We start from the raw sequence: 15,294 nt of genomic DNA, 5'->3' as shown, positions 1-15,294 counted from the left end.
CACAGAGCAGAGCTTCTCATAGCTTCTCCCCATTCCTCATTCTTTTGGAGATTTGGCCACTGCAGCATGAGTACAATATTCCTAGGTGGGAATGTCCACAAGCCCCATCCTGGGTTTACATGAAAATAGACATTTAAGAAGCCTCCTGGTGTCAGAGGTTCTAAGTGGGACTCTTCTCCCCTCTGTTCCTTGAAATAAGTAATAAACTCACAGAAACAGGGAAGGAATAACCACAAGAACAAATTGGATGAATTTCCTCCTTTATACAAACCAATTCAGTGAACGATAACAGTAAAAAACACATCTTGTACTATTCCTTTCAAAGCCATTGTATGAAATCTTTCATCAATAATCACCCCTGCTTAGCCTATCACTTACCTGAAACCAGCTTCTCACAATTAAAAAAAAAAAAAAAGAGGGCTTCCCTGGTGGCACAGTGGTTGAGAGTCCACCTGCAGATGCAGGGGACATGGGTTTGTGCCCCAGTCTGGGAAGATCCCACATGCCACGGAGCGGCTGGGCCCATGAGCCATGGAGGCCACAACAGTGAGAGGCCCGCATAACGCAAAAAAAAAAAAAAAAAAAAAAAAGAAAAAGCAGATAAAAGAGAAAAAAAAATTCCCAATTTCATTTATCCTTGAAAAACGTGGCCTCTTTTTCTTGCTATTTTTCTCCAGAGACAAGATCCCCTCAAAGATTAAAAAGTCTTTCAGAAGGGTAGGAATATCTGACTTTCTTCTCTCCCCTTCTCATTTGCATGTGTGCCTGTAAGCTCACACACACTCAGAGGTTTTCAAAAATATACAGAAATTGCTGTGATATGTGAAATACATTTGAAAACATCATCTAATCCCTAGAAGATTTGCTTCTGAATTTTTCCCAAGGAGGATATCAACACTGCAACTGATATCACACCATGTGGATCTTTTCTTTCTCTTCCCCTCAATCCTTCTTTCAATATAGATAAAAGCAATCTTACCAGTCAATCCCAGTAAATTTTGTTGGCTAATTTTCTTAATAAAATTTTCTCCAGTGGAACACAAAATTTAAAAAAAAAGTATACAAAAATATTAACAAAATCATTAATAAAGGCTACTTATGTGTTCTGGGTTAAAATAGTTTAATTTTGTTATTTTGTACTTTACAATTTTTTTTCAAGTAGCAAAAATATGAGTGCAAGATTGTATTAGAAGAGGAGATGTAGTTGGTTATCCCTATGGTACCCACAGACATTTGTATGAACTATAATGAAGCCTCTTTCATTAATAGGAGCAAACTCAGAACCTGCCACAGAGGGGAGGGGAGTCTCCAGGTGCAGAGGCCAGTTCTCACTCCAATTCCACTTCTTTGAAGGTTTTCTGGATAACCCCCATTATTATCAAGGTGACCACAGGTGGGTTTGTTCCACATAATATGGTCCTGGTCTAATTTTTATTCAAGCAAGGGGCAGAGATGAGGTTGGAACTTTGATTAAAGGCTTAATTCAAACTACAGGGAAAGACAAACTAACAGTAACCAGAAGCAAGGTAATTTTGTTTTATACAACTCACTTTTCTCACCTTCTAGTTGATGCTTCGTCTCAAGGAACCCCTGTTGCCTGATTTTATCTGTCCCCAACACCAGGAACGGATTCTCTGTATCCCTGCCCACTGTTCACATTCAGGAAGGGGAGGAGATGAGAGAGGGCAAAAGAAGCTGCCCTTCCCAGTTGTGCTTTGTTTCCTTTATAAGAAGGGATCCTAGTCAGATTTGATGTTAATTATCAAGACTGACTTAGCCTAGTAGGTGCATCAGAATCACCTGCAGGGCTTGTCAAACCACAGCTGCGCAGCACAGGCTATGGACGCGCAGGCTCAGCGGCCATGGCTCACGGGCCCAGCCGCTTCGCGGCACGTGGGATCTTCCCGGACCGGGGCACGAACCCGTGTCCCCTGCATCAGCAGGTGGACTCCCAACCACTGCGCCACCAGGGAAGCCCAACCACAAAGATTCTTGATTCAGTAGATCTGAGGTGGAGCCACAGAATTTGCACATCTAACAAATTATGAGATGCTGCTGTTGGTGCTGGACCATAGTTTTAGAATCTCTGACTGAGCCCATATCCATTAAAGATGATTCTTTTAGAGATTTCCCTGGTGGTGCAGTGGTTAAGAATCCACCTGCCAATGCAGGGGACACGGGTTCGAGCCCTGGCCCGGGAAGATCCCACATGCCGCGGAGCAACTAAGTCCATGCACCACACCTACTGAACCTGCACTCTAGAGCCCACGAGCTACAACTACTAAGCCCATGTGCCACAACTACCGAAGCCTGTGTGCCTAGATCTCATGCTCTGCAACAAAAGAAGCCACTGCAATAAGCCCACACACCACAATGAAGAGTAGCCCCCCTGCTCGCCACATCTATAGAATGCCCACACGTAGCAACAAAGACCCAATGCAACCAAAAATTAATACATTTATTTAAAAAAAAGCTTCTGTGGTTTCTGGGATGGAGGGTCAGATAAAATCACATTTAGCAAATTCTTCAGTAGTCATGGGCTCACAGATTGAATACCATGCATTGGTGAGAAATTCCTCGCAGGACTCGAGAGATGCAGGTGTCTCTAGCTTTAGCCCCAGGGGATCACAGTCAAGGGTGTGCAGAAGACTGGTCTCTGCAGCTGGGACAAGACTCTTAGAGGCATAAGAGTGGTTCAAACTTAAACCCTCACGGAAGTTCATGGGGGCCCTGCAGTTCCCAGCATCGTCCCTGGGAAACACTCTCACAGTCCCAGGGACATAGGGAGGAATCAAAGGGAGGCTGTCAAGGACACTGGATGTAATACCCTCCAGAGATGGCAGGCATGGGCCAGGGTGCATCGGATTTTCGGGATCCAATGGAGGACCCAAGGGTTGAAGGGCAGGGGCACAACAGCACCCGGAAGGCTTAGAAGGATGCTGCAGCCATGGACTCAGCAATGCAGGGCTGTCCATCAAGGGATCGCCAGCAAACGGGAGCTGAGCTTCAACGTCCAGAGATGGGTGCGTTGTGTCGAAGGAGAGGCGCCTCTTAGTCCGGGCCCGGACAGTCGGATCCTGAGTCCCCTCTTCCCGAGGACGACGACGAGGACCGTATCGTCCAGGTAGGTGGAGATCCGCAGCAGATGGACCTGCGGGCAGAGGCGGAGTCAGGCCGGGTTCCGCGGAGCTGTAGGCAGCCGCAGCCCCGAACTGGGCAACAGAGCAAGAACCCCGGGCCGGCGAGGGGGGCGGGGACGCAGGATCCACAGGGACTCGACAGCGGGTCCCATGGCAGGCGGCCACGGGCGGACGGCGGTGCGAGGCGCTGCGGGACGGACCGTGCCTCCGGCGGAGCGCGGGTCCCCCAGAAGCGCAGACCTCCCTCCAGGCATTCAGGAACTGGCTGCTGGGCTCCGTGGTCTGCGTGTGGTCCACCACGGTCCGGTCCTGCCCGCGTTTCCACAGCTCGTAGCGCTTCGGTTGCAGGATGCGCACGAAGGCGTCCGTGGAGAAGGCGACCTGGGCCTCCCCGCAGCTGCACTGCGACGCCACTTTGCCATAATCGATCCAGCGCGGGGAGGCGAAATTGATGGCTTCCGCGCAGTTGAAACCATGGTTGAAGCCAGAGTGGTAGCCATAGGGAAACGTCACTATGAACTCTCCAGCCTCCTGAGTGACCTGACCGAAGGGGATGCCGTTGTCCTTGAGGACCGTGGGCGAGATGAGAGCCACCTTGTGTCGCAGGAAGGCCTTACAGCCCCGCGAGCTGCCCGGGAAAAGCTCCCTGGCCAGGCGTTCCAGGCGCCGGCCGTGCTCCGGGGGCACCGCGTACCAAGTCTTGGGCTCCCCGAAGTGCAGGTAGTTGATGCTGTAAAGGTCCATGTCCTCCGTGTGCCAGGCGAAGGCGGTCTTCCACATGCCAAAGTAAAGGTAGGGGGTGTTGATGCCCTCGATGACCACTCCGCACTCCTGTTCCAGCAGGTCCTGAATGGTTCCCAGATGTCCAAGGTTCCACTGCTTCGTGTTCTCATCGAATAAGGAGCCACTGACGTCCGCACCATATACTGGTGAACCATAGGGGCGCGTTTTCCAATATTTTCGCTCCAGATCCTCAAAATCAGAGTAGAATGGAGTCTGGTGTCTTTCACTGTTTGCTAACCGGCGATACTCGCTCAGGGTCATGGCTTTATTCTTTTTGTGGTGCTGAGTAAACACACCTGCCTGCCCAGAAATCACCTGCTGGAGGGGAGCAGCTATTAAGATGTCATCGATGTCATCATAGGTCTTTCTGGCTTTCCAGTCCTGGGGTGGAATTATCTTAGCCAGGCCTGCTCGGTGTGCACCTTGGGATTCCATATAAGCAATGTATTTATTGAAATCATTAAACTCTTCTTTGGTTGGATGAAATACCATTATGCTACAACTTGGGTTCTGGGCCCAGTTGGACTTAGACTTCATAGCTTTCATTAATAAGCAAGAAACTCCCAAGTTTTTACTTATGTTCTGGATAGGTGAGGATGCTGGAAAACACTACTTTTTCAAAAATGGGTTGGAGTATATCAGCAGGAACCCCCAGGAGACTTTAGTGCAATGAGTTGATAATATTTCTTAGGCTTGCTGATTCTGCAGGGGACTCCACGCTGGGCAGAAGCCTTGCTCAGGACTGATGCTGGCTGAGCATGCAAGTCTGTGATGTCCTTGGTTGACACTTGGCTCTGGCCTCTTGAGCTCTAGTGAATCACCACCCAGCCCTGGGTGGGTATCCCAAATGTCGTGTCTTCAGGGCAGTATTGGAAACAAAACCTAAGAAAAAATACAATACAGACAGGTTGCAAACTAATGTTTGGAGATAGTTACTAGGGAACTACAAATAACACACCACCATGGAATATAATTGCATATTCAAAGAAAGGCTAAAATTTCATAAGATTGACAGTACAAGAAATGGTGTTGTTGTGAACAGTGAAAATTCCTGTACTCTAGTAAGGAGAATGGAAATCATTACATTCACTTTGAAAAACTATTTGGACAGTGTCCACTAAAACTGAACTTACCCATGTGCTATGATTCATGCCTAGGATATGTGTATATCTGTGCAATGAAAGTCAATTCCAAGAATGTTCAGAAAAGCATTATTTCAGTAGCCAAACACTGGAAACAACTCAAATGCCAGTCAACATTAGAATGGTTAAGTACACTGTAGTGTATTCATACAATGGAATACAATACAGCAATGAAGATAAACAAGAACTACATGAAAATATAAGAATAATTCTATAAACAGAATACTGAGCAAAATTATCCAGACCCAAAAGAATACCTATTCTTTGCTTCCATTTATATAAAGAGAAAAAGGAGACAATGTAATCTATGTTAGAAGTCAGAGTAGTGGTTACCTTTGTGAGAGAGAGAGGTTGTGAATGGGGGTGTGAGGAAGTCTCTAGAATAATGTGAATATTCTATCCTGAAGCCAGGTGCTGGTTACACAGCCATCAGAATGGCTCACTGTCATAAATCATCACGTTATGATGATTTTTACAAATTTCTGTGAAATAATTTTTTTTAATTTATTTAAATTATTTAAATAAATTTTAAAATATAGTTTAGGGTGAAAAGCATTAAAGGAGACAGATATCTTTCATTGTACCAAAAGGAAAAGGAAGGGTGATTGAAAATATATGAACTAAACATTCAATTGAAGAAGCTACAAAATAGAAGAAGAGAAAGAAGGGGTAGGAGTGAAAAATAACGAAGAATAAAGAAAAGTTAATGAAAGAAAACACATACAACACCAAATACTGATGACCAAAATTATTCTTGGAAGAAATTAAGGATAGCAATAAAACATGGGCATAACTGCGCCTAAGAAAGAAGGGGAAAATAAACCACTAGGAATGAAATAGTGTACAAAAGAACTTTTAAAATCTCAAAAGAGAATCGTAGGAGAAACGTGACAGCAAGATTTTCAAAAGATAAGAGAAAAGAATAATTTTCTGGAGAGGAAACATATCCAAAATGGATCCAAGAAACACCAGAAAGCTTGAATAATACCCCAGTATAAGAAGCTGGTTCAAAGTACGACACCTGAAAGTCCAGGGGACACATTATTTTATATGTGAATCTAGAAAAGTTGCAAGAAACAGTTAACTCTTACTGTGCAAATTGTCTCAGAGTACAGAAAAAGTTGGAAAGCTACTCAGATGAGGCTATTCTGATCTCTGATAGCAAAACGAAAAAAGGACAATAAAAAAATAAAGCTACAGGCCATCATTGTTTATAAGCATAGATGAAAACATAAACTGGAATGTCATCCAATGAAATACAGCAATATAATAAAAGAATAATACATCATGACCAAATAGAAAGGAAGGATGATTCAACACTGGAAAATTTAATGATATAATTCAGAATATTAACAAAGTAAATGAAAACTACCATCATCTTATAAGCACCAAAAAAGCATTTGATGAAATGCCAAATCCATTCATGATTTTACATTCTTACTTGCAAAGCATCAAGAGAAACTTGTTTTGTAAGATAAAGAATTTCAAGGTAAAAAATAGCAAGGATCATTCTTAACTGTGAAACAAATGTAACATTCTCATTAAAGTTAGGAAAAAGAGATGCATCAACATGAAAAGCTTCTCAACATCACTAATTATTAGAAAAATGAAACCCTCTTGCGCTGTTGGTGGGAATGTAAGTTGATAGAGCCACTATGGAGAACAGTATGGAGGTTCCTTAAAAACTAAAAACAGAACTACTATATGATCCAGCAATCCCACAACTGAGCATATACCCAGAGAAAACCATAATTCTAAAAGACCCATGCACCCCAATGTTCATTGCAACACTATTTACAATAGCCAGGTCATGAAAGCAACCTAAATGTCATTGACAGATGAATGGATAAAGAAATCGTGGTACATATAAACAACAGAATATTAGTAAGCCATAAAAAAGAATGAAATTGCATCATTTGTTGAGACGTGGGGGATCTAGAGACTGTCATACAGAGTAAAGTTATTTGAAAGAGAAAAACAAATGTCGTATATTAACACATGTATGAGGAACCTAGAAAAATGGTGCAGATGAAACGCTTTGCAGGGCAGGAGTTCAGACACAGATGTAGAGAACAAATGTATGGACACCAAGTGGGGAAAACTGCGGTGGGGTGGGGATGGTGGTGTGCTGAATTGGGCGATTGGGATTGACATGTATACAGCGATGTGTATAAAATTGATGACTAATAACCTGCAGTATATATAAAAAAAAACAGCTAATACTGAACTTTCTTTAGGTTATTTGTATGGAAATACGTTAAAATAAATGTTTCAGACATTACACGAAACTTCTAAATATCTTATATGTTCTGGTATAATGTTATAAGTCATAATACTAGTTATTACTTTAAAATGTATATCTCAGAAATAACTAAATTTCCTTGTCAGTTGCATTATTATGAACTTTCAACAAACCTTTAACCGTTGTCATTTTTACGTCTTTTGTCATTTACAGAGAGTACTGCGGTACTCTGATGCTTTTGCAAAAATATTCCTATGAAAGGGTTTCATCTTCAAGGAATTCATGGAAAACACTCTGACAAGTACAGGTTTTTGGTAACTGAGTATACTGTGTAATTGAACAAATAAGCATTTTCAAAACTCTAATGGCAAACTGATGAATTCATAAAAGTGCCTTACAAAACATCAAGAAGAATAAAAAATTAGTTACCTGGGAATGAGTGAACTGATGAGGATGATTATAATGTTTGTGACTTTCTGTTTGAATAAAAAAAAAATCCCACAAGAACTCAGAGGCAAAAAATATACAAGTCAATTTTCACTGCAAAGTAAAGGAGCTGTTACAGCAGAAGATTACTGGACTGAATGTCACTATTATGACATAGTATGAGCGTGTTTCGTGTTTGGTAATTGCAATCATTGTTGCTTTTCTTGTGGTCATCCATTTACAATGCTTTGTGTCAGTTTATTTCTCTCTTGTAAAACTAAAATACAGTGTGTGTGTGTGAAAAAAAACATATAGAAAACAATGTCAAAAATAAATTTCACTATGTATACTCCATGTTCAACTTGAACTCTATGGAGCATATGTAATAGTTATAATTTTAGGACAGAAAATATATGTGTGCAAATAAAAAAAGAAAAAAAGAAAAAAGAAAACTATCTCATTAACCCAATTTCAAGTGCTCCCTTAATACTGTTTCCTAATCCTCTTAAGCTCCCTTAATTTCCACCATTCAAATATTCTCTTTCACTTTTCCCTGTCCTCAAACGTCAGGCACACCTATTCCACCCCACTTCGAATCCTTCGAATGTCCTAAAAGTCCCTAAGTGATCTGGCCCACCATCACCTCTTGAGCTCACCCCTTTGTACCCTGCTCCTTGCTTTCTCCTTCCAAACACATTCCTGGCTGTGTCTCAAAAAAGGCTGGTATACTCTTGTCTGATGGTCTTAGCACCATGGCAACTCTCAAGCCTCAGCCCAAACATCACCTTTTCAGTGAAGTCTCCTCTGATCTTCTTGTTTTGGATAAAAGTAGAGACAATTTTCCTTCCAGGAAAACAGGTACTCTCTCAAGAAAACAGTTTCAAGTGAAACCTGAACTGATGGTCAGTACCCATGTATCTCTCCCAGATTCTACTCAACTCAGCCCCACCCTAACTGCATCATTCCTGATGCCATCACAATTGAATGGAATCAGCTCTTCCAACTGTCTAGTAAAAGGCCTCATTTTTAAAGTTATCAGCCCACAAAACACAGGTGTTTTGCCTGAAATTTTTCCTTTAAGATTTCTTACAAGAAAATATATAGCATCTAAAGGTTATACAAATTTCAGGGTCCTTTTAGGTACAGAGGGATTTCCCTGGGAAAGCTGCCAGAATGGGCGGAGCTAGCACAGTGGTCAGGGCATTAAACACCACTAGTATCTGGTCAGCACAAGAACCAGGGAGAGGAGAAGAAAACCACGCTAAAGAAATCGGTGAGGAAGAGCTCAACTGCCTTTAGGGAACAAAGGCATTGAACCTTCCTCACCCTGTAGTCTCCCCAATAAGACTAAGATCAGCTGACCTGCCATTGTTCCAAGTAATAGAAACTCCCCACATCTCCTATGGTCTGCAAGAGGTGCCAGAGGTCCCTATATGTTATCTGGGGTCCATTCAAGACAAAAGGAAGCTGGGGATGGGGCCCAATCCTCCACCATCTCTCTCCCCAAAGAGGTCACCACTATTTGGCTTAAACATAACACATTTATCCTTTGGGTCTGGGATCAGGGACAAAATAATAGCCAAGGAAGGGCTTGCTCTCTGTGACCCCTGCTGGTAGCGTTTGTAAGAGTGCATCAAATGCAAGAGGGAAGAGATATGGGAACATATGCACATGTATAACTGATTCACTTTGTTATAAAGCAGAAACTAGCACACCATTGTAAAGCAATTATACTCCAATAATGATTTAAAAAAAAAAAAAGAGTACATAAAACGAATGTTTCCTGCAGACCCGAATACTGATGGCAGGGCCCCTTCAGTGAGCAGTAGTAGCTCTTTGTACCTCCGCCCTGGAGCCTCATGCACCATGGAATATGCAGAAGATAGGTAATGGAGGATCAAAAGAATTTGCTTTTCTCCTTTTCTAACTTTAATGTCAACGATAGAAGAAACAATCTCAAGGTTTCTACAGAATGTATTGGTAATAAATGGTGGGGAGGGGAATTGGTTGACAATCTAGCCTATCCCTGAGGGAGTGTGACAAATGCAGTGAATTTAGCCTCTAAAGATTCGGTGGAAGCCAAATAACATCTCTCTTCCTATTCGAGAAACACCTGATGAGCACTCAAGGGTCTTGGGGATAGGCTGTTATGAAGGAGGAGCATTGTTCATAAATGACCCTAGATGTTCATCCTAGGATGCCTGAACAGTAGGCTAGCCTAGACTCCTTCCATGACTGGACGGCTATAGCATCCAAAAGGGCCCAAGGTCCCCAGGTGCCTCCTAACGTACAGGGCTGCTGGCTTTCCCAGACGGCTCCTGTAAATGGCTGGCATTATATGTAGGCAGTTTAATTCCCCAAGCAGTCTGAAGGTCCCTTTCCTAATAAAGTGGCTGTCATCAAAGCCCTATATGAAGGAAGAGCAATGGGGAAGGGGCCTCCACTATAACAAAACCCTTCTCCACATGGGATGCCTCTCCATGTAGATGCTGAAGAAATGCAGAGCCTATGTGTGCCTTGGCCCTGATGTGTTTCCTGAAGTCGTCTTTTATGACTTTGTGGAATTTTCTTCCATTCATAAGGGGCCTCAAAAGGTGGGAAGAAAGCAAATAGTAAGGTTTCATCAGGGTTAGGGTTTTCCAGCCATGTGTATCTCAAGGAGAGAGGAACAAGTGTCTTGACGGATTGGATGGAGGGATAAGAGAGTGATTAAAATGATGGGCCAGTAAATTTATCCTGGGTAAAAAAGGAAATGAGAACATGAGGGCAATGATGGAGAATGAAACAGTGTTTGATTCATGGGCTGAATGTCTCCATTAGGTCAAATACTTCTATTAGAACACTCGGAAATGTAAGCTAGAAAGAGAATGGGATGCTGGAAACATAGGTGGTACTATCATTATTCCCATTTTATGGAGGAAGAAACTGAGGTGTAGAAACATTTATATTTAAGTTAATAGCTTGTGTTCTCAATCCCTAGAGTTATTTTTGTACTTGACTTACCTTCCATATAAAACTACTTTGAGACCATTTTCTAGGCCTTTTTCATCATCATATTTTCCAAGGGATCTTGGTACTTCATATAGTGAACACTCCAAAAATGTTTATTAAAAAAATAAGTAACTAAAATCATTTGGCGCACACTGCAGTCTCTCTCCTCTTGGTTACACCCCATCTTTCTTCCTACTCTCCTGTCTCAGGAGAAGAGAAGATACTCCCCCTCTCCAGAGCTAATCTTGTCATTTAAAACTCCTTAAATTGACACCTCCCATGCATTCCAAAACTATGGTCAATTAAATGATCACTGTCACCTCTGTAAAGAGTTAAATCATCAGACATCAGTCTGTTTCCTGATTTAAGCTGCATCCTTTCTCTTACCTTCATTTCAATACCCAACATGTCAAAACATAAGCAAAAGTAATCTACGTTTACAAAAACATTTCCTCATCTCTCTCTGCCTATGATTCTGACCCCACTTCTCCACTGAAATTCATCTCTGTAAATCATCACATCGTCTCCCAAGTGCTGCTCCATGGGTTACACTTTATCTCTCTACATCACTGATTCATGGCACACCTCCTTCCTCCTAAAATGTCTCTGATCTCCAGGGCACTGATAGTCTTCTCTGGTTCTTTTCTTTCTCCTTGGTTCCACTTCTTTTTCTACTACACAAATGCAGTCTTATTTCAAAGCTCAATTCTCATCTCTCTTTTAACTCTTTTTATTTCTCCCTTTAAATTTCCTTTTTATGTTCACGGCATTCTTTAGTATCACACTCTCTCTCTTTAAAGATATTATTTAGTGCCATAGTTTTCTCTAATAGCACTGACTTTCTCCTGTGCTTCTGATTTGCTTTTCATTCTTGACTGGCCACTGAGCCCCTGCAAACCAACTTCTTTAGTACAAACTGATCATCTTTATCCTGAAATTAACTTCCTCCTTTAGAAATCTTTTTTTCTAAGGATGGGAATACAGTATCCCAGTTACCGTTGGTTATTACATCTCCCTCTCCCTAGTCATATAATCGGTGATGTCAGGGGATCCCATGACAGTCTACTGTGAGGCCCCAGGGACATCTGTATACCCCAGGGAGGCTTCCTGTGCTCTCCTTCCTTATATAAGAAGCCAAGGATCCAGCTTGCCTTCCTCTCCTACTTATAGCTGTCACCACTCAAGCTAGACCCTGAGGATCTACAAGTAGCGGTCACCTGTATCATGTGATAATCTGCCTATCTCACCCTAATTTTTAATTTTAAAAATTCTTCTACAATGATTTTATTTAAAACTATAAAATATATAATAAAAATTTTCATTCTATGTGAAAACTTCCTCTAAAGAAATGAAAAGTGAAGAGTGAAACAATTTAGAAGGAAAATTAATGTCAAAAATTTAAATACCATGCTGAGGGCCTTTCCCGTAATAAACCATAAAATGTTGATTATGAATATCACACAGGCCGTCATTTCTTATTGAATTATTAATAGACAACTAAAACAAGGCTAGAGTTGCATATTTGTTTTTGTTTGTTTTTGTTTTTGTTGGCTTTGCCATGTGGCATGGGGGATCTTAGTTCCCTGACCAGGGATCAAACCCGTCCCCCTGCAGTGGAAGCAGAGAGTCCTAACCACTGGACAGCCAGAGAAGTCCCCTGTATTTGTTTTATAAAATAAATTATTGCCTTTTTACATTTCTAAGGATCCTAGGAGGAATGAGGCCAGGCTACCATGTTTATAAAATAAATAATCTAGATACACATTAGTCTTCAGATATTGAGCATCAAAAGGAAACACTCTGATTTTGTAAGTGTAACTCTGTGCGCAAATCAAAACTTCTCAGAATTTGCCGATTACAATTCCAGTGATCCTTCACTGCTCCAGACAAATGTCTTCTCTATGGGTCTCAGAGGTTGCTTTTACTGTGAAACCGCCTCCATGTTTCTTTCAATTGGAGCCACAGGTACTAGTTGAGAATAAGTACCCTTTCGTTTCAGTTACTCTTCCATTTTACCCTTATGCATGGTATCCCCAGTAACACAGAAATTCTTCACCTAAGGAAACTTGACAATTCTGACAATTGAAGAAAAGTATTTTTAGCACAACGATTAGACTTGATGGACTTCTGGAAATTCGGAGTCTTTCAAAAATAATTCCTCCAAGCTTTCCTGGTGTGTGTGTGTGTGTTTTTTTTTTTTTTTTTTTTTGTGGTATGCGGGCCTCTCACTGTTGAGGCCTCTCCCGCTGCGGAGCACAGGCTCCGGTCGCGCAGGCTCAGCGGCCATGGCTCACGGTCCCAGCCGCTCTGCGGCATGTGGGATCTTCCCAGACCGGGGCACGAACCCGCGTCCCCTGCATCGGCAGGCGGACTCCCAACCACTTCGCCACCAGGGAAGCCCTTGTGTGTGTGTTTTAAACTGGGGAAGGTAAGCTGTGAAGTCAGTTTAATAAATCCTCTCACTGTGGCCATTGTCCAGTTTGCTTATTGTACAGATTGCTCAACAATTTCAGGACAGCAGGAAAGCCTTCTTGTCTTTTATGTTCCGTGCATATTTCAAAGCTATTATTTCAGATGAGGATTGTTGACAGAATGCCTCAGACGTTAGCCATTGTTTCTGCTGACAGCCAATATCTAAATGCTGTGTTTAATAAATTTCCTCTGAAGTTAGAAAGTCTACTTACCGTTTATTGAAAATAATTATACCCATATTATTTGATGGCAAAATAAATTCTATTTGATGGAGATAAGTGACTCAACGTTCCCCCTATTATTGGACAGTTATTTTGTTTTTTACTTTTCCACAAGTATTACTAATCCCCTATAAATATCCTATACTTCAGTACCTAGATCAGTATATTTGGTAAAACATTAAATAATGAAATGCCTTGGATTACATATCTAGAAATGGAATTACTGCATTGCAAGATTTAAACACTAAAAATACTTATAATGTATCGCCAAACCTTTCCGGAAACATATCACTTTACATCCTCACCATTAACTTTACTCTGAAAAACAATCTTTAATACTTTGGTAAGAAAATTATTGTGAAAAATTTTGGTGTAAATGTGTAGCTCAAGTTTTAAATTATATTTCTTAAATTACAACTAAGATTGATTTTTTTCTTCTTCAGTGAATCTAGCCATTTGTATTGGTTCATATCCTTTGCCCATTTTTCTCTAATACGGTTCTAGTGTTTTTTCTCATCTACTTACATGAACATTTTATATATTATGTGACTATTTTGCATATTTTACACAGTATATGAACATTTTACAAATTGCTCATGTGAATACTTTACATGTTAAACCCTTTGTTTAATCTGTTCATAGTTCTTTCCCCGTTTGCCATTTCTTCAATTTATAGTTAATTTTAATTTTAAATGGTTTTGGCATATATTTCATTTTAATATATTAAAATGTTGAGTGGGTCTTTTCCTTTGTAATGCCTTTCATGGTCGTTATGTTTAGAAAGTTAGAAAGTTATTTGCCCATCCACAGACAGATAAATATTATCTTATGGGGTTTTTCCTCTTTCTATGGTAGTTGTACTTTTAATTTGGATTTTAGTTATACCTTTAATTCTAACTGGGGTTTTGGGGTTTATTAACTTTTTTTATAGTTTTGCGAGTATGGTATGAGGAATAAGGGAGATGTAAGTATGATTCCTAGTCCTAGTTTGTTGTCTTCCTCTCTATTAGTTTATAGGAGCTTTTCTTTGTCCCAGTGCTCTTAAATTTCTTCCGTCTCAAAATTCTGGTTCTTTAGTTTTATGAAAACTTTTTAGTTCCTTCTTTGACAACTTCTTCTAGTTTTTCCCTCTATACATTTTCTCCTGTATTTGGATATCAGACCTCATGGACTGGACCTCCAATTCTTGTGTCTTTTCTTCTTCCAGTTTTCTATCCCCTTATCACTATGCTTTATCTTCTGAAATTTTCTCTCATCCTTATCTTGTAAACCTACTTCTATTGCCTTTTTCATTTCTCCTATCAAACTTTTAATATTTAACAGCTCATTTCTGTCCCCATAGCCTTTTCAAGTGTATATAGCTTCCTTATCTGCCCCTGACCATTGTCCTATTTTTATTTCACGGGTGCACTTATTTCTTCTCTCAGAAAATACTAAAACCTGGACCCATATTGTGAAAACAAGCTTCATGTAACAATGCTTATGCTTAAAATTGACATTGCAATCTAGTATTTCTGCTGTGTTCTATTTTGTTCCCCTTTAAAAAATATGCTGCTGGTAACCCACAAAGTTGTTTCTATGACCCACTAATGGCTCATGTCCTGCAGTTTGGAAAGAAATATTATATAAATCATGACAAGGCTTTTGATCTTTCAATGGCAGAGACACAATCACATTTGTTTTCTGTGCAGAAATGGACAGACTGGAGTGGCCCAGAATAAATGAAGACAAACATTTATAAAGATCCAGATGAGAGATCGTACCTTTACTGCGGTCGTGGTAGAGATAGAAGCAGAGTGACTACTAGGGTGCCTTCACTCACATCTTATTATTTAATCTTATTTCCTCAGTGTGCCCCGTGGGGAACGGGACCAGAG

General features: G+C 40.9%; 1 protein-coding gene across 1 annotated transcript; it reads right to left on the bottom strand.

Annotated features, from left to right (window-relative positions):
• Positions 1–2,481: 2,481 nt before the first annotated feature.
• LOC116758311 (lysine-specific demethylase 4D-like) lies at positions 2,482–15,224 on the bottom strand. The gene is made up of 2 exons (XM_032641141.1): positions 15,181–15,224; positions 2,482–4,805 (listed from the first exon to the last, which is right to left on the bottom strand). Exon 2 carries the CDS (start codon positions 4,467–4,469, stop codon positions 2,499–2,501), a length of 1,971 nt encoding a protein of 656 aa, XP_032497032.1. The 5' UTR covers positions 4,470–4,805; positions 15,181–15,224; the 3' UTR covers positions 2,482–2,498.
• Positions 15,225–15,294: the final 70 nt, after the last annotated feature.

The sequence above is a fragment of the Phocoena sinus genome, chromosome 8 (genome assembly GCF_008692025.1).
Source record: "Phocoena sinus isolate mPhoSin1 chromosome 8, mPhoSin1.pri, whole genome shotgun sequence".
Classification (NCBI taxonomy): domain Eukaryota; kingdom Metazoa; phylum Chordata; class Mammalia; order Artiodactyla; family Phocoenidae; genus Phocoena; species Phocoena sinus.
Note: the sequence above shows the minus strand (reverse complement) of the source record. Positions and strands in the feature narration are given on the sequence as shown.

What these genes read in the sequence shown, in the direction of transcription:
- LOC116758311 (XM_032641141.1), bottom strand. Translation starts at nt 4,469, where the DNA reads ATGAAAGCTATGAAGTCTAAGTCCAACTGGGCCCAGAACCCAAGTTGT.